The sequence below is a fragment of the Gossypium arboreum genome, chromosome 11 (genome assembly GCF_025698485.1).
Source record: "Gossypium arboreum isolate Shixiya-1 chromosome 11, ASM2569848v2, whole genome shotgun sequence".
NCBI lineage: Eukaryota > Viridiplantae > Streptophyta > Magnoliopsida > Malvales > Malvaceae > Gossypium > Gossypium arboreum.
Window position 1 is genome coordinate 57,361,960 of NC_069080.1, and position 18,034 is coordinate 57,379,993.

The 18,034-nt window shown below is 34.7% G+C and overlaps 1 protein-coding gene across 1 annotated transcript; it reads left to right on the forward strand.

Annotated features, from left to right (window-relative positions):
• Positions 1-3,322: 3,322 nt before the first annotated feature.
• LOC108477464 (uncharacterized) lies at positions 3,323-6,784 on the forward strand. The gene is made up of 8 exons (XM_017780012.1): positions 3,323-3,380; positions 3,464-3,722; positions 3,912-4,141; positions 4,201-4,338; positions 4,890-4,978; positions 5,343-5,612; positions 6,367-6,499; positions 6,648-6,784. The coding sequence occupies exons 1-8, from the start codon at positions 3,323-3,325 to the stop codon at positions 6,782-6,784; spliced, it is 1,314 nt and encodes a 437-aa protein (XP_017635501.1).
• The last annotated feature ends 11,250 nt before the right edge of the window (positions 6,785-18,034 follow it).

An 18,034-nucleotide genomic window follows, 5' to 3' on the forward strand; every position in this document is an offset into this window, starting at 1 on the left:
TTTATTTACTGAAATAAAACTTGATAGAAATAAACTGATTAAACCTTAGGCCAACTTGACCCTCTTATTGAACATAAAATAATAAAATTAAAATTGGAAATAAAAGTTAAAATGAAAATGAAAAATTTCTTTTGGGCCACTTAGAAAATTTCTTCTCAAAAAATTACATCAAATTAAATTCCCAAGAAAGGTTGGAAGGATCACAATTGGTCTCGCTTAAGTTCCAATCTCCTTAGACAGAATTAATTTGAAGTCCTAATTTAAGAAAAATAATTTCTAAGCATGTCATTTATTCAAAAAAAGGACTGAAAATAAATTAATGATGGAGAGAGTGAGGAGAACTCCTTCAATTGTATTGATGATTGTCACTGACAAAGGTGATGTTAAACGACCATTTATTATACTAACTATATCCATCTAGAAAGAAGAGATAGTGTTGCCCAGCAATTATGTAATGACCCAAATTTTAAGGTCATTGGAAAAATTGAAATTTTTGGGTCATTATTTTTGCAAAATGAATTCGTAAATATTTATTAGAAATATTTATGAAGTTAGTATTGTAGTTGATTAGACTTTGATTAAGTGAATTAGCTTGAATTAAGGCTAATTTAGTGAAAGGACTAGATTGAATAAAGTGTGAAGGTTTAATTATAAACTGTAGGAAAGCCAAGGGACTAAATTAGCAATTAGGCCATAAGGTGAAAAATGTATGGTAAAAATAAATAAAATGTGTAAAAATACAAATGGTACACATGTAATAAACATGTGTATTTACTTAATTTATAAGAAAATAATAATAATGATTAAAGTATATTATAATAATACAATATAATAAAGTAATTAAATAAAATAAAAGAAATAAATAAAAGAAAGAATGAAAACGAAACAGAAGCGGGGAAAGAAAGAAAGAAAATGGGAAAGAAAAATAAAAGAAAAATTTAGGGTTTTATAGTTCCAAGCTTGATTGGTAAGTCAATTTGATCCCTTTTCTTGTAATTTTAATGTCTATGGAATCCTAGGAAAGAATACTACTTGAGTTATGTTGAAATTTAAAAAGTTATTGAATTTTTAGATGTCGATTAAGTTGAATAAATGGAAGAATTAAGTGTTAATTTGATGGAAATTCAAGTTAGAAGTGGGAGAAGGATTAAATTGTGAAAGAAAATATAAGTCTTGCGATAATAGGGATTGAATTGAGAAGATGTTACAATTAGTGTTTTATTTTGTAAATTTAAGAGTTGGAATAGTTTAAAATGATAATTGGATGAAAATATTGGATTTGTTTTGAAGAAAAAGAATGGTTATGGTGGAAGGACTAAATTGGAATTTAAGTAAAAGATACATGGAAATACAAGAGTGTGTTATTAAATAATATATATTGATAATTTTAAATGTTAAATTTTATGTAGCCAACGTAGCACCGGAAACATCGTCGAAAAGGGGAAAGGAGAAAGTGAACAAGGATATCGAGTAAACTCAAGAAATTCAGTTTGTATTTCAATAAACTATGCTTAATGATTTAATACAATGTAATTGATAGTCTTTGTAGTTAGAATGTATAATGATATGATAGAAATTATTACTGCTTTTGTATTGAAATGTAACGATTTGTACACCCTATTAACAAGTGTCAGACTAGTCGGATATAATTGGCATGCCATAGGATTGGTAGTGTTTAGGGATATTCCGATTATGTGTCGATGAGGTACTATATGTGTCAACTACTGTGATTGTTCTAGATTCGTTCCGAAGAGGTACTCTGTACCTGACTATGACTGTTACTGCTACTATTACTGTTACCCTACGGTGAATTCTAGTTTCGGCCGATGAAACACTGTACATTATCCCTGGTGTGTGGGTTAGATCCGTGTATCCGTCCAGGTCCAAGTTATGTTAATAGGAGTAATTGAAAGTAGTAAAGACAAAGACTGACTGCTATTGATTATGTGACTATGACTGTTATACAAGTATTAAAAGATATTGAATATGAAAAGTATAAAAAGAATGGTTTAAATACATTTAAGAGCTATAAGTTAAAGGTAAGTGATGAAGTTAATAAGATTATGAAATAAAAAGTTATGTTACAATTTATATACATAGCTTATTATTGTTTTAAATATTAGTTTATAGAAATACCACTGAGTGTATACTCAGCGTACGGTATGTTTCCGTGTGTAGGTATAGGTACGAAAGAAAGTTAAGGACTCAGCATCCAAGCCAATCCCAGACTCAAAGTGGTGAATACTTTTCTTTTGGTAAAATGGCATGTACCTAGGTTGTTAAGGTGTTATTTTGTATATCATAGTGTATAAACATGAGGTTGTTGAAGCATGGTATGAAATATGCGTATTTTGGAAGTTAAACTTACATGAGTTTGACTAGTATGATAATGTTGTATAATTTTAATATGAATTGTGATACATAATTCTTAAGAGGTGTTGAAGTGAATGAATGACTATTTGTTAAGTTTGAATGGCATAATGAATTATATTTGAGTTAAGAACTATTAGTAAATGTTTGGGCATGAAATAGATGTGTTTAGCATGTGAAAATAGCTTAAAAATGGTCAACAATCATGTTTTCACATGGCCAAGTCACATGGGCGTGTGCCCAGGCCGTGTGAATAAGTCAGAATCTACCCATGGTCTGGCCTCATGGCCATGTCCCAGGCCACACGGGCGTGTGCCCCTATATTCAAGGAAAAGTTTCTAAAGTTGCCAGTTTAGTTCTGAATCACTTCTAAAACATATATTGGGCCCTGTAGGCCTATATTAGAGACTTTAAGATGAAATTTGAAAGGTTTTGATTTGTAATGAAAATTTGTGACTGGATTTTGTATAAATTCTAGTGTATAAGTCCAGTAATGCCTCGTAACCCTATTCCGGTGACAGTTTGGGTTAGGGTCTGTTACATTTAATGGTATCAGAGCTACTCAAGTTTAGTCGATTCTAGGATTGAATTGAGCACGAAATAGGGTCTAGAGGTACATACCATTATTATGTTAACTTTGAGCCAGGATTGGATGCTAATTTATATACTGATAAATTAACTCTATTTTATAGTGAATAGAAGATGTTTGACGAAAGTATCGAGGGTACCAATCAAGAAATGCACAGTAGAGATGAATCATATGATGTAAATGAATCTGAATCTGCAAGCCCAAGTGTAAATCCAGTAGGTAACCAACCACCGAATATTGGAAAGGATAATACAGAAATATTTAGAATGATTGCCCAAGCTCTTCAAAGAGTGGTAGGAAGTATGCCTGCTACTACTTCTACCCCTGCTACCCGAAGAGCCCCTATTAAGGAGCTGTGAAAGTATGGAGCTACAGAATTTTTGGGATCAAAGGGAACTGATTCAACAACAGTTGAAAATTGGTTAGAGACTACCAAGAGAATTTTGAAGCAATTAGAATGCACATCCTAGGAAAGTTTGGTATGTGGTTTTTCTCTGGTACAAGAGGAGGCTTATATATGGTGGGAATCAGTGATTCAGAATATACTAGAAGAACAGGTAAACTGGGAATTCTTTCAACAAGAATTTCAGAAGAAGTATTTGGGAGAAACATATATGGAAGACCAAAAACAGGAGTTTTTGATGCTAAAACAGAGAGATATGTCCGTAGTGGATTATGAACGGGAATTTTTGAGATTGAGCAGATATGCAACTGAATTTGTACCGACTGAAGCTGACAGATGCAAGCGATTTCTAAGAGGACTGTAAGATGAATTTCAACTGCAATTGATGCCTCTACGGATTACAAAATTTGCAACAAAATTTGCAGATTTAGTAGAAAGAGCTAAAATGATTGAGCAAGTACTGGAGAAGAGTAAAAAGTCTGAAACTGTTCATTCAGCTGGAAAATGTCCTAGAACTACTAGTTCAAGTTCGCAATTCAAATGATCAAGGAAATCTCGTGGTAGTGGAAGATTCAGTTCAAGATCAGAAAGAGGAGACAGAAGTCGAAAGGGACAAACTACTTTATCTATTGGCAGTATCAGAAGTCCAGCTCAGAACACTGAAATTCCAGAATGTGAGTATTGTGGAAACAAACATAGAGAAGAATGTAGAAAGTTAATTGGGGGTTGTTTCCGATGTGGATCCACTGATCATTTTGTTAAGGATTGTCCGAAGATTGGTAAGTCAGCACCAATGGTATTACAAATATCTGAATCTGCTTCTAGAGGTTGAGATCAGGCCGAAGTGGTCCAGTTGCTAGAGGAGGTACTAGAAGAACTAGTGAAAATGCTACCCAACAATCTAAAGTAAGAGATCTGGCCCGAGCATATGTTGTAAGAACTCGAGATGAGGGGGATGCTTATGATGTAGTGACAGGTATATTCTTATTACATTCAAAACCCGTATATGCTTTAATAGATCCAGGATCGTCACATTTCTATGTTAATACAAAACTAGTTGAGACGGGAAATTTAAAATCTGAATTGTCTAGAATAACGATAGAAGTATCTAGTCCATTGGGGCAAACTGTGTTAGTAAATCAAATATGTTGAAGATTTCCGTTGATGATTCAGGATGGAATCTTTTCTGTTGATTTGTTGATTATGCCATTTGGCGATTTTGACATTATACTGGGTATGGACTGGTTGTGAGAACATGGTGTAATTTTGGACTGTTATAAAAAGAAATTTACTGTCGAAAATGAAGATGGTAAGTGGATTGAAGTAAATGGTATAAGGACTAGTGGTTCAGCTCGAATCATTTCTACAGTTAAAGCTAGTAAGCTTATTTACCAAGGATGTACTGCTTTCTTAGCATAGTTATTAACTCTGATTCAGCTGAGAGTCAGTGCACTAAAATTTGGATTGTATGTGAATTTCCTGATGTGTTTCCTGAAGAATTGCCTTGATTACCTCCTGATCGGGAAGTTGAATTTGCGATTGAAGTATACCCGGGTACAGATCCAGTGTCAATACCTCCATATCGAATGTCACCTACTGAGTTGAAGGAGTTGAAGGTACAACTACAAGACTTACTAGACCGAGGGATAACACGACCTAGTACGTCACTGTGGGGAGCTCCAGTGTTATTCGTTAAAAAGAAAGATGGTTCGATGGATTGTGTATTGATTACCGACAGTTGAATAAGGTTACTTTAATAATAAATACCTGTTACCTCGCATTGATGATTTATTTGATCAATTAAAAGGAGCTTCTGTATTTTCAAAAATTGATTTTGGATCGGGATATTATCAGCTGAAAGTAAAGGAGAGTGATGTATCGAAGACAGCATTTCGTACACGGTATGGACATTATGAATTTTTGGTGATGCCATTTGGGTTAACAAATGCTCCGACTGCTTTTATAGATCTTATGAATCAGATTTTCCAACCGTACTTGGATCAGTTTGTAGTAGTTTTTATTGATGATATTCTAGTATATTCGAAGTCTGAAACTGAACATGAGCAACATCTACGAATTGGTTTGCAAATATTACTAGAGAAGCAATTATGTGGGAAATTGAGTAAGTGTGAGTTTTGGTTAACGGAGGTTGTATTCCTTAGTCATGTAGTATCAGCAAACGGGGTTAGAGTAGATCCAAAGAAGATTGAAGCCATATTTCTGTGGAAAGTTCCCAGAAATGTGTCAGAGGTACGTAGTTTTCTTGGGTTGGCCGGATATTATCGAAGGTTTGTGAATGGATTTTCAAAAATAGCTTTACAAATGACAAAGTTACTGCAAAAGAATGTTCCTTTTGTATGGAGTGGGCAGTGTCAGAAAAGTTTTGAAATGTTGAAACAAATGTTGACAGAGGCACCAGTATTAACTTTTCCAGAGTTGGGAAAAGATTTCGTTGTGTACAGTGATGCTTCTTTAAATGGTCTAGGGTGTGTACTGATGCAATACAGAAAGGTAATTGCTTATGTTTCACAACAATTGAAACTGCATGAATGCAATTATCCGACACATGATCTAGAATTAGCAGCAGTGATATTTGCCTTGAAGATTTGGAGACATTATTTATACGGTGAAAAGTGTTAAATTTACATTCATCATAAAAGTCTCAAGTACCTTCTGTCACAGAAAGAATTGAATTTGAGACAGCGTTAGTGGATAGAACTTTTAAAAGATTATGAGTGTGTTATTGACTATCATCTGGGTAAAGCTAATGTGGTAGCTGACACGTTAAGTAAGAAGGCTAAAATTGAGTTAAGAGCAATGTTTGCACAGCTCAGTATTGTTGATGACAGAAGTATTCTGGCTGAATTGAGAGTAATCAGTAATGTTTGATCAAATCAGAACAACACAATTAGAAGATGAAAAGTTAATGAAGAAAAGGAAGACGGTACAAAATGGTACAGCAGGGAACTTTAGTACTGATAAAAATAATTGTCTGAGATTTCAGAATCGACTTTGTATCCCAACTACTTCTGAAATTAAGGAATTGATTCTTCGAGAAGCTCATAATAGTCAGTTTGCATTACATCTTGGAGGAACGAAGATGTACTGTGATTTACGAGAACTGTATTGGTGGCCAGGTATGAAAAGAGATATAGTGGAATATGTGGCTAAATGTTTAACATGTCAGCGAGTCAAAGCTGAACATCAGGTTCCAACTAGTTTACTTCAGCCTATTAATATTCCTGAATGGAAATGGGACCAAATAACAATGGATTTTATAACTAGGTTGCCACTGTCTACGAGTAAAAAAGAATGCTATCTGGGTAATCGTTGATCGACTTACGAAATCAGCTCATTTTATAGCAGTTAGAATTGACTGGTCACTACAGAAACTTGCGGAGGTGTATATTCGAGAATTGTAAGGCTACATGGTATTTCTATATCAATAATTTTTGACTGGGATCCACGGTTTACATCAAGGTTCTGGAAACAGTTGCATGAGTCTCTCGGTACTCAACTTCATTTTAGTACAGCTTTTCATCCATAGACTGATGGACAGTCAGAACAAGTTATTCAGATTTTAGAAGACATGTTCTGAGCTTGTATCATTGATTTTGAATCAGGTTGGGAACATTATCTACCATTGGCTAAGTTTGTGTATAACAATAGTTTCCAATCAAGTATTCCGATGGCACCGTATGAAGCTTTGTATGGTCGAAGATGTCGATCACCAGTGTGTTGGACAGAACTGAATGAAAGAAAAGTAATTTGTCCAGAGTTAATTCAAGAAACGGAAAACACTATTAGAAAGATTCAAGAACGATTGAAAGTAGCTTTCGATAGGCAAAAATCGTACTCAGATCTGAAATGATGAGACATTGAGTACTCAGTTGGAGACAAGGTGTTTCTTAAAGTCTCTTCTTGGAAGAAAATTTTGAGAGTCAGTCGGAAGGGTAAATTAAGTCCACGATACATTGGACCGTATGATATTATAGAAAGAATTGGACCAGTGGCATATTGTTTAGCTCTACCTCCTAAATTACAGAAGATTCATGATGTTTTCCATGTTTCTATGTTAAGAAGATACCGGTCAGACCCATCTCATGTGATTTCAACTGAAGATATAGAGATTCGACCAGATTTGTCATATAGAGAAGAACCGGTTAAAATATTGGCACATGAGGTAAATGAATTACGTAATAAATGAGTTCCTTTAGTAAAAGTGTTGTGGAGAAGTCACAATATTGAAGAAGCAGCATGGGAACCAGAAGATACAATGAGATTACAGTACCCTTATCTCTTTTCAGGTAAATTTCGAGGACGAAATTTATTAAGGGGGGAGAAATGTAATGACCCAAATTTTAAGGTCATTGGAAAAATTGAAATTTTTGGGTCATTATTTTTGCAAAATGAATTCGTAAATATTTATTAGAAATATTTACGAAGCTAGTAGTGTAGTTGATTAGACTTTGATTAAGTGAATTAGCTTGAATTAAGGCTAATTTAGTGAAAGGACTAGATTGAATAAAGTGTGAAGGTTTAATTATAAACTGTAAGAAAGCCAAGGGATGCAATTAGGCCATAGTGACAAATGTATGGTAAAAATAAATAAAATGTGTAAAAATATAAATGGTACACATGTAAAAAACATGTGTATTTACTTATTTTATAAGAAAATAATAATAATGATTAAAGTATATTATAATAATACAATATAATAAAGTAATTAAATAAAATAAAAGAAATAAATAAAAGAAAGAATGAAAACGAAATAGAGCAGGGAAAGAAAGAAAGAAAGAAGGAAAGAAAAAGAAAAGAAAAATTTAGGGTTTTGGAGTTCCAAGCTTGATTGGTAAGTCAATTTGATCCCCTTTCTTGTAATTTTGATGTCTATGGAATCCTAGGAATGAATACTACTTGAGTTATGTTGAAATTTAGAAAGTTATTGAATTTTTAGATGTTGATTAAGTTGATTAAGATGTTATAATTAGTGTTTTATGCTGTAAAATTAAGAGTTGGAATAGTTTAAAATGATAATTGGATGAATATATAGGATTTGTTTTGAAGAAAAAGAATGGTTATGGTGGAAGGACTAAATTGGAATTTAAGTAAAAGATACATGGAAATACAAGAGTGAGTTATTAAATAATATATATTGATAATTTTAAATGTTAAATTTTATTTAGCCAACGTAGTACCGGAAACATCATCGAAAAAAGGAAAGGAGAAAGTGAACAAGGATATCGAGTAAACTCGAGAAATTCGGTTTATATTTCAATAAACTATGCTTAATGATTTAATACAATGTAATTGCTATTCTTAGTAGTTAGAATGTATAATGAATGATATGATAGAAATTATTACTGCTTTTGTATTGAAATGTAACGATTTGTACACCCTATTAACAAGTGTCGGACTAGTCAGATATAATTGGCATGCCATAGGATTGGAAGCGTTCAGGGATATTCCGTCTTTGTGTCGATGAGGCACTATATGTGTCGGCTACTGTGATTGTTCTGGATTCGTTCCGAAGAGGTACTCTGTACTTGACTATGATCATATCGCTATCATATTGTTGTTCTACGGTGTATTCCGGTTTCGGCCGATGAAACACTGTACATTATCCCTGGTGTGTGGGTTAGATCCGTGTATCCGTCTAGGTCCAAGTTATGTTAATAGGGATAATTGAAAGTACTAAAGACAAAGACTGACTGCTATTGATTATGTGGTCATGGATCATTATACAAGTACTGAAAGATATTGAATGATATGAAAAGTATAAAAAGAATTATTTAAATACATTTAAGAGCTATAAGTTAAAGGTAAGTGATGAAGCTAATAAGATTATGAAATAAAAAGTTATGTTACAATGTATATACATAACTTATTATTGTTTTAAGTATTTGTTTATAGAAATACCACTGAGTGTATACTCAGCGTATGGTATGTTTCCGTGCGTAGGTCTAGGTACGAAAGAAAGTTAAGGACTTAGCATCCAAGCCAATCCCGGAGTCAAAGTGGTGAATACTTTTCTTTTGGTAAAATGGCATGTACCTAGGTTGTTAAGGTGTTATTTTGTATATCATAGTGTATAAATATGAAGGTTGTTGAAGCATGGTATGAAATATGCATATTTTGGAAGTTAAACTTACATGAGTTTAACTAGTATGATAATGTTGTATGATTTTGATATGAATTGTGGTACATAATTCTTAAGAGGTATTGAAGTGAATGAATGAATATTTGTTAAGTTTGAATGGCATAATGGATGATATTTTATTTAAGAACTATTAGTAAATGTTTGGGCATGAAATAGATGTGTTTAGCATGTGAAAATAGCTTAAAAATGGTAAAAAATCATGTTTTCACACGGCCAAGTCACATGGGCGTGTGCCCAGGCTGTGTGAATAAGTCAGAATCTGCCCATGGCCTAGCCCCACGGCCTTGTCCCAGGCCACACGGGCGTGTGCCCCTATCTTCAAGGACAAATTTCTAAAGTTGCCAGTTTAGTTCCGAATCACTTCTAAAACATATATTGGGCCCCGTAGGCCTATATTAGAGACTTTAAGATGAAATTTGAAAGGTTTTGATTTGTAATGAAAATTTATGACTCGATTTTGTATAAATTCTAGTGTATAAGTTAGTAATGCCTTGTAACCCTATTTCGGTGACAGTTTGGGGTTAGGGGGTGTTACAAATTATATTCAATATTTGATCAAAGAATAACAGTAGGATATGGTCTTTTTGTTTTGATTTGCTCCACTTTCTGTCATTCATACAAATCTGCCTACTCGTGATGATCCTTAACAAAATTAGCTCATTTTCTATTATGCCATATTTCTTTGGTACAAGTCCCACCCACTAAATGTCATAGATGGGATCATGACCCTTGCTTTTAACCATTGAGGCTCTATTTTCCAGGATCAAATACTCAAGATTGAGTCAAACTCTTCTATCCTTTGGTAGAACTTTTCAATATCTAATGACTTTTCAAAATCATTAAGTCTAACTTGAATGACTCTTGTTTTGATGGGATGGGTTTGTGGTACTCATGTGATGATAGCTCTAATGATTTGAACTAAGCTTTTGAACTGAATCCTTTCGAGTTAGCTTCTAAACATGTATCATCCTCATCTTGATGTGGAGAATCAAATGAAATACCTTCCAATGGATTATTGTATTCTACTTTTGCAGGAACCAGCGGATCTTCCTTGGAGACAACAAAATAATATTCAGCCTCATCAGGAGATCTTATGGCCTTAAGTATATTAAAGGTCACCAGTTCTTCTTGAACTCACATGGTGAGTTGACCTTTCTATACATCGATTATCGTCCTGCCAGTTGCCAAGAAAAACCTTCCTAGGATGATTGATACTTTTTTATCTACTTCAAAATATAAGATGATAAAGTCAGTAGGAAATATGAATTTATCAACACGTACCAAGACATCTTCAATCTTTGCTTCTGGGTATGCCAAAGATCGATCCCCCAGTTGGAGTGTAGCTGTAGTCAGCCTGGCCTTACCAATACCTAATTGTATAAGTACAGATGTAGGCATCAAGTTGACACTCGATCCCAAATCTTACAAAGCCTTACCACAATAGGATTCTCCAATATTGCAAGATAGGTGAAACTTTATAGATGCTTCAACTTAGGAGCCAACTTGTTCTGAAAAAATAGGCTACATTCTGTAGTTAGGGCAACAGTTTCAAATTCCCCAAACCTTCTATTCTTAGATAGAAATTCCTTCATAGCTTTTGCATAGTTCATCATTTGCTCCAAAGTTTCCACCAACAGAATGTTGATATGTAGTTGTTTCAACACATCCAACATTCTCTTAAATTGAGTATCTTGTTTATGTTGTTAGAGTCTTTGAGGATATAGAGGTTGTGGAACTTTGGCTTGGATTGGACAACTCTTTCGAGGTAATATATTTATATCTAACGAAGGGGTTAGCTTATCAGAATTCACTAGTTTATATTTACCTCTTCAAAATTTGTAGAATTTGGCTTCACTGGTGCAGGAATTTTAACTGTTGGTTGATTTTTATCTTTCTCAGGAGGTTCATCTTCAACCTCAAGATCCTTGGGTTCCAAAGTCCTTTCGTTTCGTAAATTGACCACTTTTTGATTCTCCTTACTCGACTTTCTTAGGTTGTAACATCCCGAATTAGGGTCTAGTCAAAACAATGGTTTTGAGACCACAAATCTAAAGTATTATTTTATGATTCTTGTGAGGTCTATGGTATTATTGCATGCTTGTGTGAAAGTTTCATGAAGAAATTCTATTGATAAAGTGTCAAATTTAATATTTAGGACTAAATTGAAAAAGTTGCAAAATGTGAGTTCTAGAAGCTTTAAGCATGAAATTGCCATGGATTGTTAATTAGAGGTCCTTAATTAGCAATTTGCCCAATTTCTATTTTTATGGACAATAATGAGCATGGATAGGAAAATTTTGAAAGAAAGGCATTAAGGGCATTTTTGTCATTTGGTTAATAAAAGAATAAAAAGGAAAACATAAGTCAAAATTGTGTCCATCTTCTTCCTTCCTTAGCTGAAATTCTCAAGGAGCCATAGCTAGGGTTTGTTCATCCTTTCAAGCTCGATTGTAAGTACACCCTAGCCCCATTTTTAATGTTCATTATGTTTTTAAGATCTTTGAAACATGGTCTAGCTATTTGTACCAATATTTTGAGCTAAGGTTCATGTTCAAAAACTTACCCATGTGTGACATACATGTATTTTGGTGTTTAATGGAGGAATATGAAAGTTTGATGCATGATAAACATCTTTTACTAAGTAGTTTTTCATGAAAACACCTAAAAATGACCTTTTTGTAAAAGTTGTAAAATGGGTAGTTAAAAATCTGATTTGAAAGAAAATGTGTCCTGATATGAGTATGATATAAGTTCAGCTAGGCTTGAGAATCAAAGAAAATTAACATATTTCATTTTACGAGCCTAGAGGCTAGGTTGTAATTATGTGAAAATTTAGGAGCAAAATTATAATTTTTCCAAAGTATGATTTATGGGCTATTTAAATAAGCAAAATTTTCTATTATAGATCAAGAAAAATGGAGTCCAGACCTAAACCGAGGAAAAAAACAAGGTTGTGGACTAAATCGAATAGTGGCCATATTTTGGGTATCGAGGTAAGTTTGTGTGTAAATAATGCAACGTTACATTACTATGTATTTAATGCTTTAATATTGCATGAAGTGTATAATTGTCTTTATGGATTTAATTAATAGTGACTCGATGATGATTCGATGAGTTTGATACCTCAAAATCCCGGTTGAACCGTAGGAATAGTTAGGATACAAATGTCATGACATTAGGGTTATGTACGATTCCATGTAAGACCATGTCTGGGACATGGCTTTGGCATCGATATGTAATATCGTGTAAGACCATAGCTGGGCTATCGGCATCGATGTGTGATCCCATGTAAGACCGTGTCTGGGACATGGCATTGTCATCGATATGTGATCCTATGTAAGACCATATCTGGGATATGGCATTGGCATCCTACCATGTGTATAAGAGTTCTCTAGTATCCTTTAGTGTTCCAAGTGGTTCAACAGGTAATCCAATGACTATGTCAAAGAGATGACAAGGTATGATCATGTTGAAAGGGTACAGGTACGTACACCAAGCTCATAAACATTGAGATTATGAATCGATGAAACCTCGAAAGAAGTGAATGAATAGACTATGATCATGAGTTTTATTGTACATTATGTAAATGGCATGACTTAAAATGTATCTATGATACTTGATGGCATTGTGATAAATATATTATTGTGTTATGCATATAATACTGCATGGTTAATGTTGTTAATTATTTACATGCAAGCTTACTAAGCTTTATGCTTACTCCCTTTCCTTTTCTATTTCCTTATAGTGTGGCCAAGCTAGCTCGGGGATCAAAGGAAGTTGGAGCTCGATTCACAATATCAAACTAATCTTTTGGGTATAGTGAATTTAAGTATTTTGAGTATGGCATGTATAGGGACTTGGTCTTTTTGTTATATGTCATATTTGTGTAGCCAAATGTGTGGGCTTATAATGATTTGATGATTCATTTTGTATCCGGCCATGAGATATGGCCTATATTAATTATGGGGATGTAATCCTATTCATACATGCATACATGTGCTATGGTCACTCATGTTATGGTTAAATTCATTTGGCATGGATGAATTGTGGATATGATCATGAATGCTTGATGATGGAATTGTGAGAAATGACACAATAACAACTAAGGCATGAATGTATGAAATGGAATTAAATTGATGTTTCATATTGCATGTGATTTGGTAAGCTTGGTCTAAATAAAATATGAAGTTATTATGTATGAGCCATATTCATGAATGTGTAAGTGTTCATTTATGCCATGTAGGATGTCATTTAGACATATATAATAGTGTGCATGTTTTATTGAGGGTGACAAAAAGCTTGGAAACTAGCCTCAAAGTTGTCCACACAGGTAGGCACACGGGTGTTTGTCTGGACCGTGTGTGACACACGGTTTGCCCCATGGGCGTGTGATCCGGCTGTGTGTCCCCTATACCCTAATTAGGTAAAACAGAATGCCCAATAGTAAACACACGGGCAGAGACATGACCGTGTGTCTCATCCGTATGAAGGGCACGGCCTCAAGACATGAGCGTGTGCCCAGGCCATGTGAAGTCTGCACTTAATTTTTGGAATTTATTTCACCACACGGCCTAAGCACACAGCCTACCTATACGGGCGTGTGACCCTGTTTCATGAAAATCTTTCTAGGTTTTCCCAAAGCTTTCTAAAGTTCTCATTTAGTCCCAAACCGTACCTGATGTATGTTTTGGGCCTCGTAGCCATATAAGGGACAATTTGCATATATATGAATGAATTTGATTTGAACAAAATTTTGTGGCCTGATTTTATATGTTTGCTTATGTTTAAGGCCAGTAATGCCTCATACCCTTTCTCGGTGTTAGACATGGATAAGGATGTTACATTTAATGGTATCAGAGATATGATTTACTTGATTCTCGGACTAACGTAGCATGTGTATGAGTCTAGCTATACATGCCATAAATGAATTATGATAGTGTGACAACTCCTGACCTTTTTTAAATTGTGTTTTCATATAGTAATGGATTCCAATCGAGTTGAAGCTAATGATGTAGAAAGTAATGCGCCTGCTCCTATCCAAGGGGCAGTGCCAATTGAGAATAGACCCGTGACTATGAGTCAAGGAGGAGGAGATGAGGCTAGGGAAGCTTTTCTCCATATGATGAATGTGTAGTATACGGAGTTTGTTTGAATGAACCCGAACGCTCAACCCCCTCCACTCTCACCTATTCTTCAACCTATCCTCGTAGCACCCCAAGGTATTGACTTCGTGAGACTAAATAGACCTCTAGTTTTTAATATTTAGAAATAAGGAGTCGAAGAGTTCCGAGCTAGTATAGATGATGATCTTGAAAGGGAAGAGTTTTGGCTGGAGAATACCATCAGGGTATTTGATAAATTATCATGCACACCTGAGGAATGTATGAAGTGTGTAGTATCACTCTTGAGAGACTCGGCTTATTAGTGGTGGAACACCCTTGTGTCGGTTGCACCAAGGGAGAGAGTTAATTAAGACTTTTCCAAGAGGAATTTCATAAGAAGTATATTAGTCAGAGGTTTATCGATCTGAAGTGAAAGGAATTTCTTGAGTTAAAACAGGGTCGAATGTCTGTAATGAAATTTGAGCATGAGTTTGTGAGACTTAGCAAGTACGCTCAGTAGTAAGTATCGGCTGAGGCCATCATGTGTAAGAGGTTTAAGGATGGATTAAATGAGGATATCCGATTGCTGGTTGGCATCTTAGAATTAAAAGAGTTTGTTGTACTGGTTGAGAAAGCTTCCAAGGTCGAAGAATTGGCTAAGGAGAAAAGAAAGGCTAAATTTGAGTCTTGAGATTCGAAGAAGAGATAGATGAGTAAGTCATTGCAGTCCTCATCTAAGAAATTGGGGGAGTTTAATACTCGATTGAGTGTTTCAGTTGGGTACTCAAATAGGAATAAGGGTAAGCAGTACTCGATTTCGAAAGCTCAGACAACCTCAATTGCTAGTGTTGGTAATGCCTGACCGAGTAAATCGGAGTGTTCACATTGTGGTAAATGTAACCTCGATGAGTGTTGAGTTAATGATAGAGCTTGTTTTAAGTGTGGTTCCCAGGATTGCTACATTAGAGATTACCCTAAAAGGGTTGAAAAAGAGAAATTTTTTAGTGCAAGACCGAGTAATATTGCTTCTCGAGTGAGACCACAAAGAAATCCAAGAAACCGAGCAAGTAGTAAGAGTGCACCTAGAGATCCAACTGTAAGACCCAAGGGTAGGGCACTAGTGAGGACTTATGCCATTCGCGCTCGCGAAGAGGCTTCATCTCCTGATGTGATTACGAGTACTTTTTCTCTCTATGATACTCATGTTGTTGCTTTGATTGATCTGGGTTCTACCCATTCGTATATTTGTGTGAAATTGGTGTTTAGCATGAATATGCCTATTGAGTCCACAAAATTTGTGATAGAAGTGTCAAACCCTCTAGGAAAGCATGTGTTAGTTAACAAAATATGCTAGAATTGCCCTTTCATTATTGGAGATCATTGTTTCCCAGCTAATCTTATGCTTTTGTCGTTTGATGAATTTGAATAATACTTGGTATGGATTGGTTGACCATGCATGATGTAGTAGTAAATTGTAGAAAGAAAATCATTGAATTAAAATGCAAAATGGTGATATTCTTCGGGTTGAACCAGATGAATTGGATAGCTTGCTTGTAGTGATTTCATCTGGTTCAAGCCTCTTGGCCACCCTTACTTGCACAACTTACATAATAGCAACCACAATCAAGATAGGCCTATCTCATGCAACCAAATCAGCCATAATAGACAACATTCCAATCCAAAATGAATATTAGCCATCATTTGAGACTTAATACAAAATGAAAGGTTTCCAACCCAAGCCAAAACACTTGGCCAGTTTTCAATGACACAATAATAGTAAATTATAAGCCTTATACATGCCGTATTCAAAAATATAAATCAAACTATACTGAATGCTTCGATTGATAGTGTGATTGATATCTTTGACTTCCTTTGGTCCTTGAGCTAGATAGGCGACACTATAAGGAAATGAAAAAGGAGAGGGAGTAAGCATAAAGCTTAGTAAGTTGCATATAAATGAATATACAACATAACTTTACCATTCATCAACAAGCTCATAACATACAATTGGGCATAAGCAAAACTTACTCATTAGTATTTAGTACACATCGAATATCATAAAATGGGCTTATATTCTATATATACTAAACAGGTACCTGTACAACTCACAACACGGTTATACTTTCCGCGTTAACTTGAAATCATAACTTTCACCGTTGAACCATTTGGAACAATATCAGATATTCATTAAGCCTCAAACAGGGGATAAGGTGTCGATGTCATGTCCCAGACATGGTCTTACACAAGTTCTAACATATCTGTGCCGATGCCATGTCTAAGACATGGTTTTACAGTGACACATCTCGAAGCCGATGCATGTCCCAGACATGTCTTAGACTGGCTTACGTCTCGGGGCCGAAGTATGTCCCAGACATGTCTTACATTAGCACTCGTCTCAATGTCAATGCCATGTTCCAGACATGGTCTTACACTGGCTCTCTTAATGTGGCCGATGCATGTCCCAGACATGTCTTACACTAACTCACAATAATCCATATGTTATGGCATGAATATCCAATTTATTTACTAGGTTCAAACGGGAACTCTACTATTTCTATTACCATCATGTTTTCTCAATTCCACAATCAAGCAATTCATGCTATATTAAATTCAAGTACAATTCAACACACACATTAACATTTTTGTTGTATTATTTACATACAACTTACCTCGAATTACAAAATGTTACGACTAGTCGATTTAATCGATTTGCTTGGCTTTCCCTCGGTTTAAGTTTGGATTTGGTGATTCTCGATCTATAATAGCAAAATGCACTTATTTAGTCACTAAATAAAATTAGGCAATCAAAATTTCACTTCTTAGGTGAAATGACCATTTTGCCCCTAAACTTTGACAAAATGACCATTTTACCCCTAGGTTTGAAAATTGATTTTTATCGAATTTCTTCGCATCTTAAGCTTAGCTGAACCCTTTTTACTCTTATAGCTACTCAAAATTCCCACTATTTCACACACTTATCATCTATTTTACAACTTATGCAAAATAGTCATTTTAGGTGTCTTCATGCTAACACCTTTCACAAAAGTTGTTTATAAGACACCCAAGACACATTTTCTTCCATAAAAACTCAGAAAAATTTATAAATCCTTTCATGTAAAAACACTACACTATTGATCATTTTGCAAAATAGCACCTTCATTTGAAAGCCCATGCTTCAATGGTCTCAAAAGTACAAAAATATTCAAGAAAAGCCATTAAAATCACTTACTTGTGAAGGCTTAAAGTTGTTGATGTTTCAAGCTCTTAAAAACCCCATTTCTTTGCTGAAAATTTCAGTCAAAAGAAAGGATGGATAAAAGAAAATGATAGCTAGGCTTTTCGGTATTATAATAATACATCTTATGTCATTAACATTACCTAATGTTGACTTTACCACACTTTTCATCTTT